This window comes from Lipophrys pholis (assembly GCF_963383615.2).
Source record: "Lipophrys pholis genome assembly, chromosome: 8".
Classification (NCBI taxonomy): Eukaryota; Metazoa; Chordata; class Actinopteri; order Blenniiformes; family Blenniidae; genus Lipophrys; species Lipophrys pholis.
In genome coordinates this window covers 27,340,022-27,354,814 of record NC_137630.1, presented here as the reverse complement: position 1 = coordinate 27,354,814, position 14,793 = coordinate 27,340,022, and the positions used below count along the sequence as shown (strand labels likewise).

The 14,793-nt window shown below is 40.5% G+C and overlaps 1 protein-coding gene across 1 annotated transcript in view; it reads left to right on the top strand.

The window, feature by feature from the left end:
- The first annotated feature begins 1,545 nt into the window (after positions 1–1,545).
- Positions 1,546–14,793, top strand: part of prickle3 (prickle homolog 3) — a 28,477-nt gene continuing 15,229 nt past the window's right edge. The window contains exons 1-2 of the mRNA XM_080469346.1: positions 1,546–1,797; positions 9,978–10,060. Of these exons, the coding sequence (XP_080325472.1) occupies positions 1,756–1,797; positions 9,978–10,060 (125 nt within the window). The 5' untranslated portion in view covers positions 1,546–1,755. The remainder of the gene's footprint in view (positions 1,798–9,977; positions 10,061–14,793) is intronic.

The following is a 14,793-nucleotide window of genomic DNA, read 5'->3' as shown; positions in this document are numbered from 1 at the left end:
AGCTTGTGTCTGCCATCTCTACTTCAATTTGGGCTCTTTTGATAGAAAAAGGATTGAAGAGCAAAAGTTATCAAAATACGAGGATTCTCCAGGAAATTGACATTTAAAACATATTAAGTCAGAGGACACTGGTGGTTGTCGAGTTCCTAAGGTTTTGTTTTCCAAAACGATCTAATTTTCATGTATTTCTGATTGTTTTCACAGTATTTTATCAACTTTCCTGGAGATCATAACGTTTTTTCCTGTCCCCATAAGAGTCCATAAATAATGTGAAAAACGTTTTAGACAATGAAAAAGTGAGTCCTGTCTGTGTCACAGATCAAATACTCTTTTATAAACTTGTTCAGAAAACAATGTTTATGCAATTTCATACAAATGTCCCACCAGGTGGCACGTCAGATCAAGTCTTGACCTTCAGTACAGTGAAGGGAACTGGATTCAGATATGTCAAGATATGTAAATGTAATCACAAAAGAATGAGCCACTTTTGAAACTTCTGATGTTAGATTGTATAAACTTGCCTGTCAACCTATATATATTTAATTGTGTTATAACATAATCGATAGAACTAGTGTTTTTGTGGCTATACATGTTCACCTCGTCTCATGTTCTGTGGAAAAACATAAATGCATAATTGAAAGAGTCAAACTTTCACATATTTTAGATGTATTATATGGAAACACAAAAGTATTTATATTCTAGTTATCACAGTTTTAGTTCAGATATGAAAATCAATAGCCTAATACAGTATTTTCCAATATTGTACTGTACGGTGGTGCAGTGGATAGTCCTCTGGCCTCACAGAGAGAAAGCATTTCGTTCAAATACCGGCTGAGCCATTCTGTGTGTAGTTTGCATGTTCTGCTTGTGTGTGTGTGGGTTTCTGTGATGATAGATGGATATTCCATGAGATTATAAGTTTTTCCTCTTCAAAGCTGGAGGCCATTATTCGCCAAACACTAATCAAATGTGGCTGAGATTCCCCACAGGTTTAAGAAGTGAGCATATGTTCAGAGATTTGCAGGGTTGAATCCCACTGCTGACAGCTTACTGCTGGGGGTTCCTTTGTAAGGCCCTTGACCCCCCAGCAGGTCCTGATCATGAACTATTTAGGCTTTTAAAGTGAGCTCCAAAGGGGTTTTGGGGGGTTTGTGTAAGGTGTTATTGGGAATGACATTCAGTCGATTTAAGTAGGATTTTATAAAGCATTGTATAAGTGGAGGCATGTGAACTCCCTTGTATCCTAGGTGAAACAGCGGCCAAACTTTGAGGCAGTTTATTGTAATGCTCGAGTTCAGCAAATTAAAAGGAAGTGCTTTATAATTTCAATGTAAACGCAGAACCGGTAATATTTTGAATAAAAAAAGCTTTCCAATGCATAATATTCACTAAATGAATCATAATATGCACATTTAGTGTAAAGCAACTTATTAAAATGGCCGTTTTCATGTCTTTATTCGTGAACAAAATGTTGCATAAAACTTAACGCGCGTTTTATTTTGAAAGCAAACCCGGAAGTCTGTGTCTCGCTGAGGTCAGCTTGTCAGATCAGATGCTGGAGTCGGACTCGGTAGTTGCCTGGGACAGACCGAACAGATCCCGGGTTGGTCTCAAGGAACCAGAATGTAGTTTACCTCGGACTGCTCTGGTTTTAGTGTTTAGACTTTATCTCCTCTTTTTCTCCAGTTGTTTCACCCGAACGCTGAGTTTTGGTTTGTTTTTTGGGGGGATTTTTTTTAACGCGCGGCGGGCGTCATGTTTCTGCGGGGGTCTAAAAAGCGACGGTCCAACCGCTCGGTGAGTCTGTTCCTCTGACATTTATTCATCTCTTAATGACTTTCACAAGTCAGGGGAAAAAAACTAACAAAGAAAAAAATGTCTCTCTTTAACCGCGCGGGGGGGGGGGGGGGGGGGGGGGGGGGGTGTTTTTCGAGTGGTTGTTTAATGTTTATTACAGACTTGAAGTTCAGTTTGAAGTTCCAGTGAAAACAGCCCGAGCGGAACTTCACCTGGCTTTTGTCTCCACGAACTGCTTGTTTGAAACAGAAACTCACCTAAAAAAAAAAAAAAAAAAAAAAGTAATCATAGAGTATGTTAAAGTGTCTACATTCTTTGTTTCCTGAGTCATGTCGGCCGCCTCAGGTGTCGTCAGGAGGGGGTGACTGAGAACACGTCATTGGTTTGTACCTGCAGGTCGACGTGAAACCTGAACACCTTTATTACCTGTCAGGCTTTTTTATTCAAACAACTGCTGCTGGCATGGATGCATGGATGTATGGATGCATGGATGCATGGATGTATGGACGTATGGAGGAAAAAGTCCAACTTTAAACCAAAACCTGTCAATCCAATCAGCCAGATGTGTGCCTAAAGAACATCTGGATCTTGGTTGTTTTAAAAAGTCCAGCGACCACAGCTATCTCAAAATGAATCACCAACTCTTTATTGTCTTGGTAACCTCCTAATGTTTCTTACACTTTCTTTTAAAGGAAGACTACCCCTCTCAGTGATCTCAGTTTAGTCAAATCAACGACCCTGTGGATGTATTAATACTCTCCTTGGCTAAAACAACACTTTTTGAAAATTCTTTTGCAATTTTCTCATCTTTTTGTCATCTATCCATCCATCCATTTATCTTAGACAAGTTTGTTCTTCTTAAATCTATTTCAGTCCTATGTTTTTGTTTTGTTCTTACTTGTTTTACACTGCAATTTTAACACGTAATGTAAAGTGACCTTGGCTGTGTGAAAGGTGCTAACAACTGTATTATTATTATCATTATTATTATTGCTGTGCCATCTTGCAGCTTCGCCACACAACTAATCAACTGATAATAGAAAACGATAGATCAATGAATACAGACAGTAAATGTTGATTGCAGGAGCGTATGAATATATAACGCATGTTAGTTTGACTGTCTAATAGCATATTTGTTAATGTTTACTTGCCCAGAATCTAAATAAAAGTATATATTAATGCGTAAATCAAAGTAAGTTCATTATTTTTCAATCCAACCAAAGAGATGTCATTGATTACTTTCAATTGATAACTGATTACATAATTTCCCAGAACTATTGATAGTAACAGTGTAAAGACAGTTTAATACCAGCCGAGGAGTTAAAAATAAAGATCACTTACAACTTTACTAACTTAAAAAAATGTCATTTCTCATTTTTTATTACTCAGAATCAACATTATCAAATGATTCAATCCTTGTAAATACTGCAGTAGAACAATCTTTGCTTTATTTTTCACAGAAAAAGATTGTAGGACCATTTTCCTGGCTTCATGATCAAACAGGCAAACATCTATAAAACATCAGAATCCACTGGAAAAGTCCATTACTATGACATCATCTGTTACTGCTTTAAAAAGTTAATCAGTTATTTGGTTGTCTGACCATTAAATTGTGTTTCAGTAGTTGTTTGTTCTTTTGTTTGTTTTATTTTAATTCCAACACAATAAATATATAAATAATGAGTGCCATGGAATTGAAAACATGCTGGAAGAAGCATAAGCTGATTAAATCCTTCTTAAATCTCCGGTCACTCTTTCTGCATCCAACTTTTTAGTCTGACAATCTTTTCATAAAGTTTTCAAGAGTCCAGGACAGTATTTGTAAATACGTTGAAGCTCCAATAATATATTTATTTACTTAACAGTTGTTGTTTTTTTTACACAATTCTTTAGCAGTTTTAAAGACCAAATAACTATTCCAATCAAAAAGAAGTAGTCAACAGATCAATTAGATTTTTTGGGGGGGGGGCGTGCAAATCTTTGCAGGAAGTAGTGATGGCAAATGTAAAGCCTTTCGGTTTAAAAACAGCCACGAACTGAAAACGTGTTTTTCATAGTTTATATTTTCATGTTCCGTCAGTTTGTGTGGAAACAACAGTTGATGCTCGACGGAATCATGGACAGAGAATTGAAAAAGTCCGGTGAATACCACTAAAATAACGTTACTCAACCTGTTATTGCTCTAATTGTTTGCTGATTAATTGATCTGTTGGTTGACTGAAAAGTAATCCCCAACTGTTTTCTGTTTCGGTAATCTCTTAATCTCGCTTAAACAAGGAATTTTAAATTTAAAAGGAACCCTTACTGTTTTCATGATCCAGCTGAATAATTGACAGCATTTTTGGATTTGAATCTTTGGTCCTAAGACGCCATATTGGCAGACATCCATATTGTTGTGCGTTTATCTGTGTGTCGAACAACATTATTCTACATTTTTCACCTTTTGGCTGAAAGTTAAAACACCAAACAACAAATTGCGTAGCCATGAAAGCAATCAACAATGAAAATAATCCAATAATCCTCAGTTGCCACACTCCCGCCAAGTTCAACTTCACATACTAGTCAAGTTGCAAATCAGATTAAATCAACTTTAGCCGAACGTTCATAACATTGCGTCACTGTTTGGATACACGCCGCACTTGTTGGTATTTAATGCGTAATTCATCTGAGAGCTTCAGTGGCACATTAGCACACGGGACATCTGTTCTCACCCACCGCAGACAATAACCTCGCTCAAGTATTCATGAGTGTCATCAAAGTTTCATGCAACACTCTCATTACATCTGGACTGGAAAAGTGAGTCGTGGGTCATCAAACGCTTTGCTGTGACTCTCAGTGTGGCGAGAACCGCCAGCAGCAATAGCGGCCACTTATTTTCCCAATCGCGATATTATTCAAATGCCTGAATTGAATGTGGCTGCTCACCGCTGTCTGGCAGTGACGGTCAAGCGGCGCCTTGTACGTGAATAAAGCAAAACAAAAAGTATTTTCGCTGCCGACTAGCGGGGGGGCATGGACGGTTAATCTTTCAGTCAACGGGTCGCACGCATCCCGACGCCTCACAGAAACATTTCCATTTATCGGTATGAAAACAGGATCAAACAGAGAAGCCAAATTTCCGTCTGTGCTTCCAGTTGTTTTCCACCGTTTGATGTTTGATTATCACTCTTTTAGCAGGAGTGTGGTTGAGACGTCGATCCTGCGACCCTTTAGTCTGACTCTCAGGCTGTGAGGAACAGTTTTTTAACCATTTATCAACATTTCAAAGACCAAACAGTTTATCAGCTCATCGAAAAAAAAGCACAACAAATGACTTTATTATACAAATAATCAATCACCGCTCTCGTTAATGTAGTGTGCTTATCCGATTGGTAAACAGTGTTGGAATTTACCTAATCAATAAGATGCAACAAGCAGAGCTGTGTTGCCCTGCGGGCTGTTTGTTTGATCCCGTCCAATAGGGAGAGGCGCATCTACTCCGGCATGCCCCCAGCCCGTGACCTCTCCTGTTAATGTTTAATCCGTCCAACACCATAACTTCAAGGAGAATGTCATTTTCTGCTATGCGGCTCTCTCCTGGGCCGTTCCTCAGTCAGCCGGGCGCTGTGGCATGTTGTTGTCAGATAACAGAGCGGGTGGACTCTCCGTTTGTCCATTACCTGGATACGCCGTCACTCGGTAGCGAGAGAGCGCGCTCAAAGCAAACCGCGGCAGTCGAACCTTCTACTCCCACTTTAGTGAAAACAAAGGAGCTGATACCAGAAAAAAAAAAAGAAAAAAAAGTCTTGACGCCGGCCGGAGCGTAAGCGTGCGATGAGACTTGAACGTGTATTATTTACTTTATCCACATTTTTGTTTAGGAGAACCCGACCAGCACCACTCCCATCACATCCGTCACTCGCAGCACAAAGGGGAAGGCTCGCTGTCGGCTCTCACACGTGAGGCAGTATCTTCTGTTGAACACTGAAAGAAAAACACGAAACTCTCACATCTCAGAGTGGCCTTGAGCAACACGCTGCTATCGTACATGAAAAAAATCAATAACTCACAATGGGAAAGTGATGAGGCTATTTGCAGCGAAACACATTTTTTTTGATTGACGTTTTCATGATGAAATTCTGAATTTATGAATATTTTTATCAGTATTTTTTTAGTCGTGAACTCTTTCCTCATTTCGAAGTGCGTCTTTGTCTCGTGTCGGCACTTTTTCCTCATTTTCTAACTATTGAAGGCCACACAGCTTATCGATTGATTGAGGAAATATAGTGAATTACCCCAAGATTGTTCATGTTTCTTCCACGTGCCTGTGCGGTGTGGCGTCGCCTTGTCAGACCTATCCTGAGTGATGAGATCCTCTTGTGTTGGCTTGTCGGTGCGACGCAACGTTTCAAGTAAATTCAAGACTTTTCTCGGGATTGCTAATCATTCATTACGTCACATTTGAACTTGTGCGGGACTACTATTGGTCCTCAAATTAATAAGATGTCTCAAAGGTTTTATGTATTTTCTGTATTACAAAAGAGCAATGCCATTGTCGATGGTCACGACCTCTGAAGGGTTTAGTTTTCTCTTCTTAAAAATGTATGTTGACCTGATCTATGGCAAAGCCTGAAACTTTTTCAGCCTTAAATTATTGCATAACTTTTTGAAAAAATGAATAACACCAGCAAATATAGTTCTTTAAGGTATAGTGCTTTCTTCCAACAAATACATGCAGCATGTCTATCCACAGCAGGAGAGTTATGTTTATCTAAAATTTGGCCGTTAAACATACACAGGGATGACTTTGTTGCTTTTTAATTAATCCAGTTTCCTCACATATTTAACTAACATTCATCAGATAGTGACTCGAAAGTGATTATTGGTGTGAATTTGAGTGCAATGAGAATAAAAGGCGGCTGAATAGATAATGGATAGACTCCAGGCTCTGTTAGGATGTTGTTGTTTTTCTTCACGTCAGACTTTGAGCTGTCACACAGTTAATTTGTGACACGGCTGCAGTTCTCGGCCCTGAACTCCACCGCAGCCTTCGCTTCAAACGCCAGCGGGTTTTATCTTCTCGACAGAAAGTAAAAACAAAAAACATTTGCCTAACAGCGACGTATCATGGTCAAAGTGTGCCTGAAAAGTCTGTTGATTGATTTAGTTCTACCAAAAGAACGATGGGGTAAACTTAAGACGAGGTATTTGATTTATGCTTTGTATTTCGGTTTATTCCCTGTCAAGGGAGAAAAAGTAGACATTGACCAGCCTCGATGTGACACGTTTTAGCCCTTTTATCTTTTCCATTGTTGAAACATTTTTCCTTTGTTATGTTCCAGTACTGGTTCCTAGTTGATTGGTTTCCCTCTCTGCTCAGTCACTCCTTCTTTTACTTAGACCAGTAGATTTACATTGACAAGAGAGAAAGGGCATTTTGTTCATTTGCGATTGTGTTAAAAAAAAAAGAAAAAAAAGAAAAAGTTGATCCCACTCCTTTTCACTGTCCCGAGAAACGTTGAGCACTGGTAGACACACACTGCGCCTCAGTTCTGTTTCACTTAAAATATCAGGTCGGAGAGCGTCTGAAAGCGTGGAGATATAAGGTGTCCTTTCATTTCTTCACCCTGTGAATGGAGAGGCAGTAACACCCTGCAGTATCCCTGGATGTAATCAACTCAGGCCGGCTACAGTTTCCTGGAGCGTTTTCAACCTGCAGCTTCTCACGTTCATTCCGTGTAACCCCAATCAGTGTAATATTTAGAAGTGAAAGCCAGTGTTGAATAGAAAGACATTTTGTAGTAGGTGCCCCCTGGGCTCAGCGGCCGTGTCACTGTGACAAATCACTAACTCCTCCGTCAGAAACATAAGCGAAAGGTTCAGTCACCCAGAAGTCATCTGCATGCTTCATTTAAGCGGCCTTGTCACCTTTCATACCTGGCTCTCGTATCAACAATCAAAGTGGTAATTATCCAGACAGATCACAGCATGTCCCTGTGTTGGACTTTACAGCACATCTACAGCAAATCATTCTCATTTGGAAGAGCATTCTCTTGCTTTGGTCCCTGTGAAATTGGATATACACGTCAAGAAAATATCCAAACACATTTAACCTTGAAGCCATTGTGTAACTGCTGAAACAGTTAAATCCAATGAAAAATGATCAAATGAGTCTGTGACCTCTCATTTCGGTAACGAAGCGTTTTCAATCACAGCAACCACGAGATAAGCAAAGCAAACTCAGTGCCGGCCGAATCAAAGCAACGCGTGGCGGTCCTTGAAAGCGTCCGTAAAAAAAAAACCAGTGCATGGAAAAACAGGCTCAACGTGTACAATGATGGTTTAGTTGTTAGTCGCAGACAAAATAATAAAACAGCTGAGCAGGTATGTACAGGCATCACATATCTGCAGTTTATTGCCTCGTCAAACTCGGCGTCGCGTTCGCTCTGTTTCACGCGCTGGGAGGTAAGAGTTTATACATGCAGGCTGCGTTAGAGAAAAGATAAGCCATTGGATTTCTGTCTGCAAAGCAAATGCAAAGAGTTTCAGCAGTATCTCACACGGGCCTGGTGAGAGATTTAAACCTTTCCACGCTGGAGAGGGAGTGCAGAGAAAAAAGAAAAGGAGGCACAGTGACTGCACAGAAAGGGAAAGGGTGCAGCTCTCATCCTGTGTTTGCTTCCTTCCTCTCATCTCTAAAAAAGAGGCCTGCGTCTGCGGCAGGGATCGACGGGAGATATGGGGGAGTTGCTTTAGTGCTCAGCTGTGGAGTTACCTTTGGCTCAGTCCACTGCACCCCCAGCATTGGGTTGTTTTGGTTTTTTTCTGCTTTCTGTATCTCTTCCAAAGTCACAACATGGCATTCTTTGAATTCACTGATTATAAATGTGTGGCTGAACTGCTTTGAACTGGTTTAAAAAAAAAAAAAAGTCTTGTTTTGAAATCCATTGGTTAACAATCAGGAAAACTCAAGATTTTTTTTGTGTGTGTGTGTGTGTGTGTGTGTGTGTGTGTGTGTGTGTGTGTGTGTGTGTGTGTGTGTGTGTGTGTGTGTGTGTGTGTGTGTGTGTGTGTGTGTGTGTGTGTGTGTGTGTGTGTGTGTGTGCGTGCGTGCGTACAGGGACAAAATGGTCCTTTACAAGCAAGGACACTGTACTACAGTGTGCAGAGAATAATGTCCAGTGCTTTAATTTTGCATGCCATCACTTTTTGCAAAGTAGAAGTAGACAGACTGGATCTAGATCACTACAGTTTTATGTTTTAGGTAAATATAATATATGTTATAATCTGACTCAAAGTAGTTTTAGCCATTTGTCTGAATTTCTTAAGGATTCTTTTTTGGGGGGCGAACGATTTGCCAAAAACTAAAGCATGTGCTTCATTTTAGGCATCGTGTTTTGGTCTATTTTAAGGACATAGCGGTCATTGTGCCCTTATACTCCAAGCTTTTCCCCAAAACGTGGCTGACCTGGGCTCAGAGCTGCTGGTGAATTCCTCCTGTTTCTCCTCTCAGATCTACCGCTGCGGCTCCTCCAGCAAATGTGCAGCTCACACTTTCTACATGACACCAGAACACAGAACAGACTTTAATTATTCCTGTCAGAGGCTGTGAAGAAACACTTAATATCGACGAAGAGACTTAAAATAAACAGAAATCGGCAATATTACTGTGTGCAACTTTTAACTGCAACTTCAAAGTGTGTCTTGACATTAGACCGCTAAACTGCATGGTGATAGCTGGAATTCATTTCACTTGTATTACAATATTAGAATACTTTTTTTTTTTTAATATTTGCTGGCATTATTTTACCTGACCTACACTCACAGTCACTCACAGTCTGTCTCTGCTTGTAGAAACTCACCCAGTATAGCGATAATGTGGGATTTTGTTTTAATGGAGGTCTATCCTTAATAAACATGTGACGTCGGCCGGTAATCTATAGAGTAGACGGGCTCATACTGGACCACGCTACTCACAACGCTGAAGCGAGGGCTGAAGCGACTGAGGGGGAAGAGCAGTGTGCTTGTGGCTTAGGTGGACACGCGTTCTCAGCACGATGTCGGTGTTCCTCCTGCTGTGCCAGGCAAACACTGTACGTGCCAATGCTGTTATTGTAACCTGTCTTTTGTGCGGGGAGGTATGAGCGGTTCTCCAGAAGGAAGTGGCGATGAACTGCGGTGTCTTTGTGTTGTGTTTTCAGCAGGAGGAAGAGGACCCAGACAGAGGCCAGCCCTGTATGCGCTGTGGAGACCAGTGCCCCGGCTTCCGTGTTCATGGCTGGAGGTATGAACCGCAAGACTCTTTAAACGTCTCCGTCTCTTAGCAGGAAATGTTTGTCTCATGCTGTTTGTTTACCTTTCGGTAAAGTCGCAGTTCTGCTGACTTATGGATCTTGTGCAGTCTGGTTGTACCTCAAAAGCAAAATTGAAAACATGTGATTTTGACCTTTTGATTAAACAAACACGTTTAATACAAATACAATTGTAGAGTTTTATTTTGTGTCAGTTTAAAGAAAAGAAAATAATTCAGATTTATTTATTTATTGTATCTATACAGTGAATATCCAGACATTGATTAAAATCCAAGCGGAGACGGCACAACATTGAATTGGAGGAAGTGTTGTGAAGAACCAGGCGGCAGCAGTTGTTTGTTTTTTTTTAGTTTTTTTTTAAGGACTGATAAGTAGTCGCGTGAAGGACGGCGGCTGATCCATGATCCACACGGACAAACCCATTGTCACGCATATGTGCCACGGATTAATGGTCAGGTTACTATAAGAGGGTTAAAGAGTTTTACTCCTCCTGTCACTTTAAAAAGTAACAGTCCCTTATGGTCGTGAAAGGATGCAGTCAAAACGGTAGTACAGCTGACAGGGATAAACTACTGAAGGTGTAGAAGTCAATGCGATTCGTCTTCTGTGTTTGCACCGCGATAACGACTTCTGCTGCTTTTCCCGTGTCCATCACAAGTTTTTACGACACTCCAAACTTCCTTTCCTTTGCTCCGTTTCAGTTTTTTTGCCGTATCTTTTCATACATTTTTGGTCAAATCTATCTTGCTGTGTCGCCTTTTCCTTTTTCTTGCACCGTCAGTCAAATACAGTAGTAATGAAGGTTTATCTGTGGTACTTTAGCAGCATTCTATTGTCATACAGTGACATCTAGTGGTCGCAGATGGTACATACGGTTATAATTTGATATAGAAGTTGCTTCTTAATAAAAGTCCAGCCAAACAACTAACAAAAAGTGACTTAGAGACCAGAGAGCATTTTGTTTAAACTTTTTATTTATGCAGATGCATCCAGGTTAATGGGTTTGCTGTGACTCAGTGGGTAGAGCAGGTAGTTCGGTGATTTGTTCCCTCGTCTTCCTCTGTTCATCCTGTCTCAAAGACTCTTTTTTTCTTTCAAAGGGTGTTAAGAACTCAGCATGGCAGCCATCAGTGTGTGACTGAGTGAATATTACTGACAAAATGGGATGTAGTGTTTGAAACTGTCTCTGGTTCGGGGCAGTTCTCTGTGGAGTTTGCGTGTTCTCCCTGTACGTGGTTAATGAGTTTCAGATTCTCTCTTCTGCATGACAAGGCTTCGAATGATTGATTCATTTAAGTGTGATAAATAAACGGATTCATTTGGGATTCATTGTGTTGCTCAAGGACACTCATATGGGGAATTAAACCTGCAAGCTTGTAACTGAGCCATGATCAGTTGAGAAAAATATTTTAGTTTTCATGTCATTAGAGCACTTAGAGGTCATGCAACCATTTCAGTTGCATAGAGAATGAGGATGAGAATGAAGCTTTTTAGAGCATTTTAGAGCATATTCTGAATACCCAGAAAGAGCCAGTGCAAGAATAACTACTTTTAATGTTGTGAGTCAGTTGCCTGCTTCCATCCGACCAGACTCTCATAAATAAAATACCACAAAAGTCTAAAACACTCTCTTGTTCCTGCTGCCGTCGGGTTTTTGAACGATGTGTAGGAGTCAATGTTATATATGGGGTCGTGTCGTCGCCTGGATGGTTTTCTTTATCTTAAGTAAACTTCGGCTGCACAAGATTTGCCCCTCAAGGGGGTAATAAAACGCTCTTAAAATGTTGTGATGAACTGGAATGCGACAATCGTTTTGTTTGTTTTTTCTGAGGAGGTGATGTAATTTTAAGTCGTGAATTCAGGAGGCGAATGGGAAGCAGTGACTCTAGACTTTACTCTGCAGGCTCGATGCACACACCAGCCAGAGTTTGACCTCGTTGGAATTCGTGATCAGAATCATGGGTTTTGTGATTTTCCCTTTGATTTGATTTGAGTGCAGAAATAGTCACCATCTGTCACTAATGCACAATATCATCATATTATTAGTATCAAGTATATATAAGCTGCAGAATGACCCAAAAGTATAATTTTTGTGACATAACAAAGTTATAGGAATTGATTTTCCCTCAGCATTTCCTTCTTGATTGAATATAGGAAGTGGATCTGGTGCAGAGATCATGATATATTGACTCTAAGAAAAAAAAAAAAAGTTTGGCTTTTGCTGTAATTAGTGGAAATCAGCAGGAGTTCCTTATTGGATTTGTGAGAAATTAAACATCTTGTGTCTCTACAATCAAGTGTATGCATGCTTCAACATTGCTTCCCAGTGGAAATCAGCTTAGCTGTGATCTGTGTACGCCATGCGGGGGCAGATACACATTGAGAGACAACAAACATAACCCAGTCAAGGCACCATATGATGTTCGCCATGCAGATCAGCCTTTCTGACTCCCTCGCCATAAAGACTCAGGACTAAAGACTAATGAGTGCCATTAAGTCCAGATGTGCACAACAGCTGCATTTACTTTGAGTCGCCATTATCTTCATGGGAAAACAGAAGCGCTGCAGAGAAGCAGGATTACCAATAGTCATCTGGTGACACGTGCAGTGTCCAAGCTGCAGCGGTTTAAACCTACGACCTCTCCCTCTGCAATTGTTCTTTCTATCCTATGTTATACTGGGAATGGATTCATCTGGTTTGTTTGCTGGCAAACTCTCACGTCAGGTGAAAAGTAATTTTCATCTGTGCAAATCAACTAAGTGGTCATCTGGACGAGATGAGACGGGCTGGTCACGGCAGAAGGATTCTTTTCCTTCTTCTTTTTTTAGGACTTTCATATCATTTGCACAAAGTTTTATAACTGTGGGTCCTGATTTTTAAACTTTGACATCTTTCACAAATGTCTTAGTCTTATGTTCCATTTGTCATTTCTCCTGATTGGTTTTCACTGTTTAAGCCAGTTTGTCTTGTACACCTTTATCTGTGCCCCCTCATCTCTTCCCTCCTTATCCCTGCAGTGTATATCCAGCTGGTTGGGTCTCTTGGTTAGTCTAATCCTGTCAATCACGCTAATAAGATTAGGCCTTACTGCTGTGATGATAAACCTCTCGACCACTTCGTACCCCCCCCCGCCCGCTTCTGTCGCCATGCTTTTGGTTTTTCAAAGCAGCTTTCCTCCTCGGATGACTTTTTGTGTTTCATTCCGGTCTCCATGTATAAAATGAAAAACAACTTGAGATTACTCGAAGTCATTTGTGTTCTGGACACTGAACAACGGCTTGCCTGTTAGAGGGGACGCCACGATCAACGTCTCCAAACGTGTCACAAGGTTTTTGTGCTTTCATAACTGCAGTTGACCGTCACATTCAGCACAAAAGTATTTATTCCATGAAAATGTGAATTCTTTCTCGATACCAGATGGGTGCTGCATGACTGAAATCCAAGAGACTAAAACAAAAGGAACAAGATTGTGCTTTTTGTAACCAAAAGGCTGTAATTGTATCTTTGAGTTTTTGGTTGTTTTGGGGTTTTTTTTCCAGTTCTTTTCCTTCTATTCAGGCCAAGACAAAAGCTTAGAAGTTGGGATGTAATCTGAAACACGTGTGCTGCGCTCTACCTCCAGCCACTGTACACATTGATCTGTTTACACTGCGTTTAATCTGTGGAGTATTACCATAATGCTGCAGTTTATTGTTTGAGTTTTTTGTCTGTGCATTTGGCCGATCGGGAATGACTTTGACTCAGCTGAGTTGAAGGACAAATGTCATGTTTAGACGTTTGAAGTCTCTTCGATCACCCAAGAGAATGAGGAACGTGAAATTGATTGATTGATTGAGATTTATCGGGGTCATTTCTTTTTAAGACCCCAGAGTCTGGTGCTAATTACATCTTCCTTAAAAACCAATTTGAGGTCACACCTTCACCGATGGAGAAGATCCCGCGAGCGACCACAGGCTCAGCTGCTGGTGCTCGCTGAGAGGGAAGCGATCCATCTTCATCCTGAGCGTTTTCAGACGGAGCTTAAACTGCGGCGGGAGGCAGATGGTGCTTCCGCTGCCCAGCAGCAAGTGAATTAAGTTACTTTTGACCCACAGGTCCCCACCATGCTTCAAAAGTGTTCACAGTCGCCATCATTATTAGTCTGGCCCGCCATGTGGCAATCACTCAGTTACAAATTAGTGGCAGAGAGTTATGAGACGAGGCCCATCTGTTTCTTAGAGGAAGATCTAAAGAGCCTTCACTGTCCCCCATGCAGTTAACCTCATTTATTGATGAAGCAGGGTGTTATCATATGACTGCTGCACTATACACACCAGCAGTCCTAGTAGGTAAAGACTTACTATAAGCATACTTATATGTGATACATAGATGATTCCTCTATGATTTGGCTGGTTAAACGTTATCTAATCAATACAAAGTGTTCTGTTACGATCAGCTCATTTCATTATTGATTATTCTGACAAATTACTTCTTGATTTATTGTTTTGTCAATAGATTATAAACAAAACGGAAGCAGTAAAGTAGGCGAAGGTGACATGTTTGTACCACTTGCAGTTCAAAATTAAAATACTCACTCATAGTATATGATGTAATACAAAACAAAGTAGGATTAAGTCAGATTTTTTTGTACTTCTTCAAAATTACTGCAGACTGACGGTTAATCATTGAGTATTATGAGTGAAGCAGAAATGAACAAAACGCAAA